Source organism: Mesoplodon mirus (assembly GCF_964341445.2).
Source record: "Mesoplodon mirus genome assembly, chromosome: 12".
NCBI classification, from domain to species: Eukaryota; Metazoa; Chordata; class Mammalia; order Artiodactyla; family Ziphiidae; genus Mesoplodon; species Mesoplodon mirus.
In genome coordinates, this window is record NC_138988.1 from 21,371,102 (window position 1) to 21,385,693 (window position 14,592).

At 40.2% G+C, this 14,592-nt stretch overlaps 1 protein-coding gene across 1 annotated transcript; it reads left to right on the forward strand.

The window, feature by feature from the left end:
* Positions 1-900: 900 nt before the first annotated feature.
* On the forward strand, positions 901-12,836 carry LMOD3 (leiomodin 3; the record flags this gene model as incomplete). Its single annotated transcript, XM_082638720.1, has 3 exons — positions 901-1,194; positions 3,578-4,999; positions 12,810-12,836. The coding sequence occupies 3 exons, from the start codon at positions 901-903 to the stop codon at positions 12,834-12,836; spliced, it is 1,743 nt and encodes a 580-aa protein (XP_082494846.1).
* Between the last annotated feature and the right edge of the window lie 1,756 nt (positions 12,837-14,592).

The window sequence follows — 14,592 nt, forward strand, 5'->3', positions numbered from 1 at the left end:
TATGAAAAAATCTTTTCATGATTTCTTCCAGTACTTTAATGGTTTGGGTTTTTTTTTTAACATTTCAATTCAGATCCCTTTAAATTTTTATCCTGGCTTAATGGATACTTAATAAGAAAAACAAATTATTTAAAACATTAAACTCCTCACTCATAGTGGAAATTCAAGGGCTCGTTGTCCCCATCTGTTAGATCACAGGATCTAGATGCAAATAAGGACATCTTGCAAAGGTTCAGTTTACGCAGCGGGTAACATAGCCAGACCTCTGCTCGGCTGTGTGCAGGTTTATTTCCTTCCAGAGTCTCATGGTAGTGAAGAATCAAGCCCTGAGAGCTTGATTTCCACCTGCAAATGAATTTTTCACTTCAGTAGAACTCAGGTCGCTGTTTGGATTTTCCTCCTGAAATATTGTAAGTCGCTTTCATCATTTAGATAAAAAGAAGTGGCCTCCCCTTGCAGTACTGGGATATGTGTGTATGGGCTGCATGACTTAGTGTAGGACAGTGTGAGAGCACATAGGAAGAGAACTAATTTTACTCCTACAGGGATTCTGGAGACCTGTTACTCACTGGCAAACCTAAGCAGCTGTACTGAAATGTCAGATGGATTTGCACAGCTGACTCAAGTTGCCGAAAAGAGAGGAGCATAGTAATTCCATAAATTGACCCTCTCCAGCCAAGCCCTGCTTAATATAGTTACGGCTCGAGCTTAGCGGCAGTCACTCCTAGAGGCTCAGCAAACACCACTGGGGTTCTTGGGGGAAAAAAAAATCTCTCAAGGTGGTATTGACCTGGGACGCTTGGTAACTGGGGGAACTTCTTGAGAGTTTTTTCTTTTTTAAAATCTTCTTTGATTATTTCTCCTTTTCTAATAAAGTATAGAAAAGTATAGAAAAGAATCATGTCGGAACACAGCAGGAATTCAGATCAAGAAGAACTCTTTGATGGGGAGATTGATGAAGATGAAATCTTGGCCAACTTGTCCCCAGAAGAGCTTAAGGAACTGCAGTTGGAAATGGAGGTGATGGCCCCTGACCCCAGGCTTCCCGTGGGAATGATTCAGAAGGATCAGACTGACAAGCCACCAACAGGGAACTTCGACCATAAATCTCTCGTTGATTATATGTATTGGCAAAAGGCATCCAGACGCATGCTGGAAGACGAACGTGTTCCTGTTACCTTTGTGTCATCCAAGGTAACCGGGGATTTGTATACAACAGAGAAATGGCTGCCTGGGCTGGGCTGGCACGTGTCCCTGTTGTAACTGTCATTTCTCAAGACTCCATGTTTTGTCGACGTTTATAGATAAATCAGAATATTTCATCCTACGCCAGATGGGAACTTTCTTTAACACTTACATGGTATAATTGGGAGGAAAAAGTGGTAATTTCTTGTAAATATCTCTTTAAAAAAATTGCCACGGGGTTTCTTGTGCAGGAAAGCCTATATTCTGTAGGCATGATACTTAGTGAATTAACTCATAACCCAGAAGCATTTGTCCTTTATGCTTTTTTTGGCTCACAGAACCCTTTAAGAAGCTGAATAAGGCTCTCCGTTCTCTCCTTCCATCACATGCATACATATACAATGTTTCACATACAATCTCAAGGGTGTCACAGTCCCCCTGAAGTCCAGCCTCATGCTCTGCAATTAAGCCAAGTCAAATAATCAAAAAAATCCAGTATTACCACAGTGCATTGGATATCAGTGGTGAATATAGAAGTTGATGCTGTTAAGCTGTTTTAAAGATAGTTCTTTCTTTAAATATGTTCCTTATATGAAAAGTAAAATTGTGGTCCACTCTGTGGACTTGTATATCAGCACATTGTTTTAAATGTTTCACTTAAAAATGACTTGGCAAAAATAAGACAGAGATCCCCACAGGTAAAGTCTCTTATAGTTATGCCTGCTAATATTGATATATCTTGTCACATTACCATCATGCTGGCTATAATTTTAGGAAAGTTATAAACTGATTTCATGGCCAGGGGAATTTAAACATGTACTGCACTCAAGAAAATGAGTTGCTGGCTTGATCAGGTTAGAGTGTAAGGTACAATTTGCAGACGTTTTACAACTAGAGTAAAAGCCAGTTCTATATGAACACCAATTTCAGAGGAAAAAACAAATTGGGTACTTTTAACACTTTTTCTTCCTTTGGTATAATTTAAACAGCTTGATAGTTGGCTCCCCCTGCTGAGACAAATGAGAAATGCAAAGGTGAAGGCTTCAGAGTTAAGGTGTCATTTGTCAATTCCAACCTATAATGTTATAAGCAGTAAAATCAAGTTCTTATTTTTTTTTAATTACAGGTTTATTTTTTATTGAGATAACATTGGTTTATAACACGATGTAAGTTTCATGTGTACAACATTATATTTCTACTTCTATATACCCTACAGTATGCTCACCACCAAAAATTTAGTTTCCATCCATCACCATACAGTTGATCCCCTTTACCCATTTCATCCTCCCGAGATCAAGTTCTTGCTCAGATGAGCCTCTGTGTCAAACTGCTACATCAGCTTTCAAAATGACACCTATGAGGTACACATACTTTATGGGAAAATGTGCTAATTGATGTGCAAACATTTAATAAACATTATTGATATGACTGTCATTTTCCTTCCCAGACTAAGCAGTTGTTTCTAAATCTCTACTAATCCTGTCCCCTTTTGTAGCTGGCTTTGCCTCCTAGACACTTTCCTTCCAAAGGAACTGGACTATAAAGCCTGTCCCTGGAGTATCCAGGGTAGTTTTCCCAGAGCTGAGCAAACAAAAATCAAAGTTTAAGGGTTTTATTATGTTCCAAATATCAAACTGCTCTCATTTTCCCCACAGTATCTTATTTTCAGGGAAACTAGTTGTACACATTACATTAGATTGGCAAACATATTATGTAAATTTTGGTTAGGGCAATAAGGAAATTATTGTGTAACACAGAGCTATTGAATACAAAGATGCCTATTCAGCTATATACAAAATAAAGATTTCAATGAATGGATAAATCCATAAGGTTTTCAAAACAAATAATTTTTAACTGCTTCTGGAACTGAACCCCATCTTTAAAAACAATAGAGGGTCTGAAAACAAAATTAACTAGGCTTAATTTTAATATAGGGGATGAGAAAAACACAGCCAAAAACTGTGTTCATGCATGTGTGTGCCTATAAAAATTTATCTTTATTTTTGTTGTATTTGCTTGAAAAACTAATATGTGTACTTGGTTTTTAAAAAAACTTAGTCTAGAATTATATAATGTAAAAAGTGAAAATCCCCTCAATCCTTCCTTTTCTCAGTTATCTTAATAGTTACCTCTCTTCCTCAGAGATAAGTACTTACTTGGTAAACATTACAAGTCTGTTTTTTCTATACATTTATAAACTTTTATATAGTGTGTATATATGTATACACATAAATATGTAAACAAATGGAATATTATACCTACAGCTTATTTGCTTCCTTTTTTCACTTAGTAATAAATCTTATTATCTCCATTAGATACTTCTGCTCTTCATATTTCTATGTGAATAAACCCTCATAACATGTATTCTAACCCTCATAAACTTCTCTTTTAGGGAAAAACTCAAGAACAGCATGAAGAAATAGACAAAAGTAATAAAAATGTGTCCCAGTATTTAAAAGAAAAGCTTAATAATGAAATCACTGCACATAAAACAGAATCACAGGGCAGTGACAATGTCCAAGAAACAAATAATGACGATAATGAAGATGATGTGGAAGATGAAGAAGATGATGCAGAAGATGAAGAAGATGATTCAGAAGATGAAGAAGATGAGGGAAAAGAAGGCAGTGAAGAGAGTGATGAAAAAACAAAAAGAGAAGAGGAAGGTGAGGTAAAGGAGCAAATCAGAAATGGTGAGAACAACAGCCAACAGGTAACTGATAAAGTAACTGAAGAACAGAAAGACAGACCAGAGGCCCAAGAAAAAAGTGAGAAAAAAATATCAAAATTAGATCCCAAGAAGCTAGCTCTAGATACCAGTTTTTTGAAGGTAAGTGCAAGGCCTTCCGGAAACGAAACGGACCTAGATGGGAGCTTAAGGCAAGTGAGACAAAATGACCCTGACATGAAGGAACTCAACCTGAACAACATTGAAAACATCCCCAAAGAAATGTTGCTGGACTTTGTCAATGCGATGAAGAAAAACAAACACATCAAAACCTTCAGTTTAGCGAACGTGGGTGCGGATGAGAACCTAGCATTCGCCCTGGCCAACATGTTGCGTGAAAACAGGAGCATTACCACTCTTAACATCGAGTCCAATTTCATCACAGGCAAGGGAATCGTGGCCATCATGAGGTGTCTCCAGTTTAATGAGACACTAACCGAACTTCGGTTTCACAATCAGAGGCATATGTTGGGCCACCATGCTGAAATGGAAATAGCCAGGCTTCTGAAGGCAAACAACACTCTCCTGAAGATGGGCTACCATTTTGAGCTTCCAGGTCCCAGAATGGTGGTAACCAATCTGCTCACCAGGAATCAGGATAGACAAAGGCAGAAAAGACAAGAAGAACAGAAACAGCAGCAACTCAAAGAGCAGAGAAAGTTAATAGCCATGTTGGAGAACGGGTTGGGGCTGCCACCTGGGATGTGGGAGACGCTGGGAGGACCAGTGCCCGATTCTGGGACGCAGGAGTTCCTCCAGCCTCCTCTTCCTCTTCCTCCTCCTCCTCGACCTCCCAGCTCCCACGCAGTCCCCTTCAGTCGACAAAATGAAATGATGAAAAAGCCATCGCACACCCCGAAGTACAGGACGGACCCTGACACCTTCCGCATGGTAAAGCTAAAGAGGATCCAGCGCAAATCTCGGATGCCGGAGGCCAGAGAATCAGCCGAGAAAACCAACCTCAAAGACGTGATCAAAACACTCAAACCGGTGCCGAGAAATAGGCCACCCCCGCTGGTGGAAATCACCCCCAGAGATCAGCTCTTGAACGACATTCGTCACAGTAACATCGCCTATCTTAAACCTGTAAGTAGGAGGAGGGAGAAATGGTGAACACACACCACAATAAATGTCTCCCAACTCTCTTCCCTGCTCATTTTGACACCAGGAGATTGTCCCTAACTGAGGGAAATCCGTCAGCATGACCGGTAGATCTAAATGATTGGTTATCCTCAAAGACACACATCTATATAACTTCTGTAACGATGATACTAATAGCTAACATCTATTGGGCACTTACTATGGGCCAGATTCATTATGTGAATTAACTCTTACAGTCACTTTAACAACCCTGTAAGTCAGGTATTATTATTCTCCCTGTTTTATAAAAAGGAAACTGAGGATTAGAGATGTTAAAAAACACGTCTAGGAGAAACAGCTCAGAAGTGGTAGAGTTGACTTTGAAATCCAGTTCTGAGTCCAGGGTCAAGCTTTTATTCACTCCAGCCACACAGAGCTGACACAAGCAGAGATCCCCAGGGACCTGCTGCAGGAAAAAATAAGAGTGAGGCCTAATTAGGCCAGTGTTTGTAGATGAGTGTTTCCATAGTGCTTGAAAAAACAGTTCTTTTTTAGTAGATGAATGGAGACTATCTGCAATTGCAATTATACTCTTTATGTTTTAGGTGGGTGGAAAATAATAAACTTAAGATTGATATCTCCATGAATAAATGGAGCTTTAAAATATTTTACTATTATTTCAGTTTTCATATTTACTATGATTCACTATTACTGATGCTGATAGGTGAAAATGTTCTATTCCTTGCAGCTTAAGTTATAGAAATAAAGTTTTTTATAGTCATTACTATGGGGGCATTTATGGAGGCTGAAAGGTGCGTGTCCAAAGGCCACAGGTGGTTGATAATTAACTATTGTTTTAAAATCTAGTATGTAATTTAGCCAAGATATTACATTGACAAAATAGTCAATATATTATCTCATCATAGAGAGTCAGTTTTTGTCAAGATGTTTTGAACAGATTTCCATGTAAGCTTGTTCTTTTTCTGCTTTTAAAGAGCTTTATATTCTCAAACAATAAAGGGAATTCCCTGGCGGTCCAGTGGTTAGGACTCAGCACTTTCACTGCCGAGGGCCCAGATTCAATCCCTGGTAGGGGAACTAAGATGCTGCAAGCCGCATGGCGTGGCCACAAAAAAACAACAACAACCCAATATAATTGGTTCTTATTCATATATACACATGTATGTTCCTTATTCCCATCTCCTAGTAATGCACAGTTGACAACATTTCAGCATTTTATTCTTCTGAATCAAAGATGACTTTCAACTGTGATTTAGAGGGACTCTGATTCTTCTTGGGGCAGGGGTCAGGGTGAGAGCACTAGAGGTCACATGAGATCAGGCAAGAGACCTTTGCCTGCCCTTGGGCACAACATCAACACTTGTTGTACCTGCTCTTCTCCAGGCAGCCAGACCTCTGTAGGGGGTGGTTCAGGGTGTTGTTTTGAGAGAGGCTAGTGCTGTCACTCTTTAATCAGTTGTCAAGGCAAATCCAAGATGCCTTGGTGGCTAGACAGTCAGAAAATGACATTAGGAGAAATCTTTTTTTTTTTAGCGGTACGCGGGCCTCTCACTGTTGTGGCCTCTCCCGTTGCGGAGCACAGGCGCCGGACGCGCAGGCTCAGCGGCCATGGCTCACGGGCCCAGCCGCTCCGCGGCATATGGGATCCTCCCGGACCGGGGCACGAACCCATGTCCCCTGCATCGGCAGGCGGACTCTCAACCACTGTGCCACCAGGGAAGCCCAAGAGAAATCTTTTTAAAATCTGCATTAAAGGTGGCACGTGGATTCAGAGTAGACAAGAGAATGAAGTTTAAATGATCATCTGACCCCACTCCCTGCCTTCTGAGGGAATGTTCTGCTGAGCAAATCGGCTTTCCCTGGAGTTGGCTCCATTTTATCCATCTGCTTACCCATTATTGCAATAAATATTGGTGTAGTGCTGCCATGTGTCAGGCGCCACCAGCAGGGAATAGGACAGGTATAGTCTTAATTTCATGGAGCTTACAGTGTTGGTTTTATCATTTTTACAGTCAAGACACTCTGCCTTTTAGTCAAGTGAGAACACTTCAGCTTGGAGTCTAGATTCTAGAGCAAAAGGCATTAAGGTAAATTCATGATAATAATTACCAAAATGCCACACCCTACTAAGTAGTACATTTTTCATTTTCAATAAATTCTAAAGTGCTATCAGGGTTTTTTAAAATTATTTATTTATTTATCTCTGGCTGCGTTGGGTCTTCATTGCTGCGCTCAGGCTTTCTCTAGTTGCAGCGAGCGGGGGCTACTCTTTGTTGCGGTGCGCAGGCTTCTCAACTGCAGTGGCTTCTCTTGTTGCACAGCAAGGGCTCTAGGCGCGCGGGCTTCAGTAGTTGTGGCTCATGGGCTCTAGAGTGCAGGCTCAGTAGTTGTGGCGCACGGGCTTAGTTGCTCCCTGGCATGTGGGATCTTCTTGGACCAGAGCTCGAACCCGTGTCCCCTGCACTGGCAAGCAGATTCTTAACCACTGTGCCACCAGGGAAGTCCCAAGTGCTGTCAGTTTTGAGTTGTGTTTTGTTTGTTTTTAACGTCCGCTAAGGAAGAAAAATATGCAGCCAAGTGAACTCTGACACGGTTTGTGAATGGTGGTCTTGCATATCAACCTTTGCTTTGCAATGTCTTTTATCTATGCAAGGGACTGGCATCTTCTCCTGCTTTCAGTTGCCTGGCTTGGCTTGCAATAGACATCTCTTGATATGTATCTCAGATACAAAATGTCATGCAATTTCATCAACGTGGTCCTTTAAAATGCTCTGCAAGAAAAATGTGAAAATGCATTGTCCAACTGACAAAAATTCACTTGACTGACATCAATTCGCTCCCTACTGCTGTGTTTTTGTGCCTTGCTGCATACATAATAAATGTCTGCTTTAATGCCGACTCATAGTGTAATCTCTCTTAAAAGACATTTTTTATCTTTTAATTTGAAATCATTTGAGACGTGTGGAAGTTCAAAACAGTAGAAAGAATTCTTACAAGCCCAACACATTTTGTCATATTTGCTTTGTCATTCTTTAAAGGATAGTTTAAATGGCAATACATTTGCACGTGTGCAATTCCAACGGGGCACAGAGCTCAGTGGAAGTGCTAATGGTATGAAAAGCTATACTGTGTTTGTGCTCCCACCTGCAGCCAACTGTTGTAAAACACCGTCGACTGTAAGATGCTTTCTGATGTCAGGGCTATGGAAACATGGAAAAATATGCATCTTAGACTCAGTAAAATGCTGTAAACGCCATCAGTGGTGATATCACAAGATCCCAGCAGAAAGGGCTATTTTTGGCTGGTCAAATGAGACACATCCCCCCTCACTTGAAGGAGATGAAACTAAAGGTTATGGGGTTTTTTCCCCCAACTTGTGTTGGAGGATAGAGATGCTCTCTAAATCCCTGGATTTTCACATATGAAGTTAAAACCCAATTTGGAAATCTTATAATTGTTTTTACTGATGCTCCTAACTAAAACATTGAATATCCATAAATATACTTAGAAATTATTTATTTTTAAAGGAAAAATGATTATTTTTTTTCTCTCATGGACTTGGAGATATTATTTTTCTATTTTCTAGAGCATAGCTCATGAGGTAGTTTATATTTAAAATTTGTATTTTTTCCTTTTAGTGTTTATTCTCTCCCCATCTCATGCTTCTGGCTTGGGATCCCTGAAACGAAGTTTCTAGCAGAGAATGAAGGGAAGTCTATATACTTGCTTGGCTCAAATGCTACCTCTTCCAAAAAGCTGCCCATTTAATTCAGTTTAAGAGAGGTGTATTCTGGGGGCCAGGTATTGAAAATAGTGGACTGTAAGCCCGATTTGCAGGCCTGTTTTGTTTGGCTTGGGTATTGTTGTATGAGTTATAAAATATCACATGATAATATGCAGATATCTGGCAGCATTTGAAACATCAGATCCAGCCACAAGGGGCCTGCATGTGCATGGCACTAATAAGCTGGATCTGTATTGACTTCTCCCTTGAGATAGGTAATGGACTCTCCAGTTTTTCCTCAGTCTCCACCATGCCCTATTGCCTAATCCCTGGCCTTTTTCATTCATTTACATTACTTATTTGACTGCTGTAGAATTTTTTGGTTTGTCACATTGTTCTTATTGTTTTTAGCTATGTTTTAAAAGTCTTTGTCTTGTCTAACTGAATTTATTAATCGCTTATTTATTTCCCTCTGAGTTGATAACTCTGAGTCAAGGTGATGCCAGCCCAAAACAAAGACATTAGGCTTGTACAGGCTTATTCCTCCCTGGTAAGTGTATGATTTCCTTTCCTCTTTAAAAATTTGGTGGTCTGCTCACTGCCTACCATCCCAGATGAGTATCTGTACTTTTCATTGAGATAAAAATCTCATCTGCAGCAACTACTTAATTTACTGAGGTCAACTGCGTTTATATTATATGCAACTTTTGGTGCCATTCAAGCAAGGTAACTATTTTAACATTCAGTTAATTTTACTTTGGGCTCACCTATGTGTGTCTGGACTGGTTTCACCTCGGTGCCTAAAGACATGATTAAATTTCTCCTTCAGAAAGATTTCAGTATAATAACTTCCCGAGCAGCCTTAATTAGCCAAAAGACTCCGTGACACATTAGCAGTTGTTATGATTACAAAAATGTAAGAACATAGACTCCTGAGTCTTCATCTCTGGCCAGTTTTTCTTTGCCTCATTTATAAAATATCCTATTTCTTTTGAAGTAGGGTCTCTAGATTCTGTCCTTTTGCAGTTTTCTCCTTTTTCACATCTTAGCTTTTCCCTTTGTTTCAATTATCACATAATCTAGGACAATCCCCGAATTTCCCTTTCCCTTTAGATCACTCAGGGTTTTCTTAGTACCTTCATTCAGTCTGTCCCCAAACCAAGCTTTTCCTTTCTAGATCTAGTTGTTGTTTCTGGTTCCCAATTTTCCATGCTGTCTCCATTCTCTCACACATTCAAGTCTAAAGCCTCAGAGTTCCCTTCAGTTCCTTCCTTTTTTCTGTCCCTTTTTTTCCTTAAAAAAAAAAAAACCCCAAACCCAGGAACCCAAACCTATCAGAATCTCCAAGAACCAAGGCCAAATCTAGATCAGAGCTTTAGAAATGTTATACTCTTGATAGAGGGAGTCTCCACAGGAGAAAGCAATGTAACATTTCAAACTCATCTCAAAAGAGCATAAGTGGACTAGAATTATACAGACCAGGAACTTCCCTTCCCTAATACCTAGTGGAAAAAGAGTTTTTGATGTACAACTTTTCTAAAGTCTGTGATAGTGATTCCTAAATTTTAGCATGCATCAGAAGCACCTGGAAGGCTGAATACAGATTACCGAGCCCATCTCTAGAGTTTCTTATTCAGTAGGTCTTGGATGGGGCCTGAGAATTTGCATTTCTGACAAGTTCCTTGGCAATGCTGATGCTGCTCATTTGGAGACCACACTTGGACAACCACAGTTCAGTGACATCTATGGCAAACCATACCTCCTGAATTTTTCCCCTGAAGGACCTTCTTTTCCTCTCTCTCCACAACACTTTGCTCAAGTTACTTATTTTCTATCTCTGTCTTTCAAAATAGATCCAACAGGCTCGGCTCAAGTATGGCTTCTTACAACAAAAGAAAGGAAACCAAACATCAGTGGTGAATACCCTTCCTGTCTCTTTCTACTGCCCCTCACTTGTACCTCTCTTTCAGCATCTTCCACAGGGTTCCTTAGGTTGACAGCTCTTACAGGCACAGTGTAGGTCTCCTAGTGGATTCTGTGTTCCTCAAGGTAGGTCTTCCTCATCTATGTCCTGGACACCCATCGAGGTGTTGGTCCAGAGCAGGAACTGCAGTCGAGTGTGCTGAACTAAACAACCCCTGCTGAAATGGGTCTTCCCATCCTGCCCAATTGCTCCCAGTCTCTGTGGGTGTATGTATGTGTGTGCGTGCACTGTGTAACGCTATACACATGCACTTTTTTAAAAAGCTAATTTTAACCAACAGGTGAAGGGGGAACAGGGCCCCCCTAACAATAATGCGAGTTGATTCTTGTTTGTTGTAAGTTTTATATCTTTGTAACATCAGATCTAGCTATCTTTTCCTTTATGGTTTCTGTCTTTTGTGTTCTGCTTAGAAATGGCTTTTTTGAAACTTATTAAAATATTTGCCTATCTTTCTTGCTGCTTTTAGAACTTTTGGTTTTTAAAAAATATTCCATATTATAGATGAATTAAAGGGTTAGATGTTAGAAGTAAGTAGGAAGCAAGAAGTCTGCTATTTTATTTCTTTGCCAAGTAGCTAACCACTGATCATTTAGTGACCCATTCTTTTCTCCAGTGATCTGAACTGCCAGTTTGGGCATATTTTAAATTAGTTAATATGTCTCTGGGTTTACTATGTTGGGGCATTGCCACGTTTCACTTTTCGAAGTATTTTTATTAATTTGGAACCCTTCTATGCATATAAACATATATCAGGAATAACATACTATAAAATATTTTTTCCATTCAGTAATACAGAGAACACAGTTTTGACTATTTGTTACAGCTCTGCAGTTATTGTAAATAACTGGCATTATATATTTTGTTTATTGGTGGTGTTCACTGTTGGTGTTCTCCTTGGGTGACCGGTTACCGATCTGTAGTCACACCCCTCCTCTCCTGAAAGTCTGACACTAGGGAGGGAGAGAGTCAGAGCACATGGAGGACCCTTTGGTTTGAAGGCTGTGCAGGTAGCAGCAACACATCCAAAGTTCTCTCCAATGGGCAGGATGTTGGGAAACCTTTTTACGCAAAGGTTGTGGGCAGAGAACTGTCTAAGAGGGTCCATAGTAGATGGCCAAAATGGTTCCTCACGTTGGCAGGTGGACACGGGCCATAGAAGGAGAGACATTTTAAAGTCATTATTATACAAACTCTGAGTGTCCTTTGGACTCTGTCAGTGTTCTCTGAAAGGCACATCCATGATGGATGAGTCATCCTCCTAAAATATAACAGCACTTGAAACCCATTAAGAACTTATCTTATCTTTATGTTGTTCCTGTGAAACAAAGCTCAAAGTTGATTTGCAGTCAGACTTATGCTACTCTTTTGCAATTTTTTTTGCCCTTGGGCGTTCTCCAAATACGGCTGTAATATTTGGTGAGTATCACATTAGGAATGTGCTTTAAAGAGGAAAGACCAGTTCTTAAAAGAAAATACATTTTATATTCTTATGGTGGTATGTGTTTGGTGAGTATTTCAATACTCAGGAAGGCATTGAAATCAGGCAGATCTAGGTTCAAATCCAGCTCTGCCACTTCCTAGCCCTGTGACCTGAAGCAAATTGCTTAATCTCTCTGAGCCTGTTCCCTCTTTACAAGGTGGTCGTAAGATGAAATGAGGCAGTGTTTTAAAAAGAAGTGTTAATGTTGATTACTAACTTGTATTACTTAACCCTTATATTAGCCTTGTGAACAAGATACTGTTACTGTCATTTTATAGCTGAGAAAATTAATGCCCAATACCATGCAACTAGTAAGTGCTAGTTCTAGGATTTTAACCAGGCAGAGTCCAGCACCCACCCTCTTGTGTATGTGATAAGCTTTACCGTGTGCTCAGAACCCTTGGATCTGTCCCGGCATCAGTAAATGCCCACTTCATGGTGGCTGTGGCTATTATTGTTGTTTTATCATGATTTGAGGGGTCTCTCTGGCCAGAATTTCTAATCCGCTTTACACCCTTTGAGGCATGTACATTTTGTCATTTTTGCTGTAAAACACTTGAATATCTAGCATTAATTTTTCTCCTCTTTTCAAATGCTTAAATCACAGGTGCAACTGCCAAAAGAACTGGCATAAGAGGCAACAGAATAATCTCGGAGAAGAAGGAATTGACATAATGACTCTTGGATTAGAGTTTGGAGACTGTTTCAGCAGCATACTTCTGGATCCAGGTGGTGGAACTGGGAACATTGCTAACTGATACGCGTATTTTGTAAAAGGCTTGGCCCGTGACAAAATAGGGGCTGAAAAGGCAGGGGGAAGGAGATAAAATATGAATATTCAGGGCAAGATTTTCTACTTCCAATCAGTTGGAGTGACTTAGGTGAAACTGAGTCTTCTAGCAGAAGTTAATTTTTTCGTAAACATTTGCTTTATTATTGCTTTCTTCTGGTAAATAACAATAAATACTATAGCGGTGTTAACTATTATATTCCCATTTTTTTCTCCTTCCGTCTGTTCTGCTGTAATTCATCACACAGTATCTTAAAGGGAACAGAATATGTTTCACTCTGTGGAAATGTGAAGGGTGAATTGAACTCCAGGCCCTCCAGATGCTTTGAAATGGGAGAAATGTTAATTGCCTCCTCTTCTCTGGAGAATCAGTTGCGATTTCCGGTTTCCAACCCTGCCTAGCTTTCTCTCTTGGCCATTTTCCTGTGTGTTGGGATATACTTCTGATAGGGGTGCCTGTGAAGAGCAGAACGCTTAAGCCATGGGACGTGGAGAAAACAGTGTTTCCAGAAAAACTAACAGGGAAAACAAATGCTGCTTATATATAAAAACTTCCCTGTTTCCACACATATAGAGACAATGGGAGACAGCATGCTAGTTTTGTTAAAAAAAAAAAAAAAGAAAGAAAGAAAAAGAAAGAAATTATGAATAATATATTTACTGAGAAGCTTTTGGTTTTAGCTAAGTATGTATATATATATATACACACCTAGATATATTTTTAAGTTTAGTCTGTGAATGATCTTGATCTTGTTCTTCTAAAAAATGTAAGGGGGCTTCCCTGGTGGCGCAGTGGTTGAGAATCTGCCTGCCGATGCAGGGGACACGGGTTCGAGCCCTGGTCTGGGAAGATCCCACATGCCGCGGAGCAACTAGCCCCGTGAGCCACAAATACTGAGCCTGCGCGTCTGGAGCCTGTGCTCCGCAACGAGAGGCCGCGATAGTGACAGGCCTGCGCACCGCGATGAGGAGTGGCCCCCACTTGCCGCAACTAGAGAAAGCCCCCACACAGAAACGAAGAGCCAACACAGCCATGAATAAATAAATAAATAAATAAATAATTTAAAAAAATAAATAAATAAAAAATAAAAAATAAAAAATGTAAGGAAACTTGCTATAGGATTAACCTTGAATTCCTTATCTATCATTCAAGGCCCTCCATTGCCTGTTTTCAATTTAGTAATTCAGTCTTATCTGCCACAGATTCTTTATACTATTCTTTCACCTTTGTTTTGTTTTTTAATTTTATTGAAGTATAGTTGATTTACAATGTTGTATATATACTATTCTTTTTTAAAAATTAATTTATTTATTTTGGCTGTGTTGGGTCTTCGTTTCTGTGCAAGGGCTTTCTCTAGTTGCAGCAAGCGGGCACCACTCTTCATCGCGGTGCATGGGCCTCTCACTATCGCGGCCTCTCTTGTTGCGGAGCACAGGCTCCAGATGCGCAGGCTCAGTAGTTGTGGCTCATGGGCCCAGTTGCTCCGCGGCATGTGGGATCCTCCCAGACCAGGGCTCGAACCCATGTCCCCAACATTGGCAGGCGGATTCTCAACCACTGCGCCACTAGGGAAGCCCCTATACTATTCTTGATAAAACA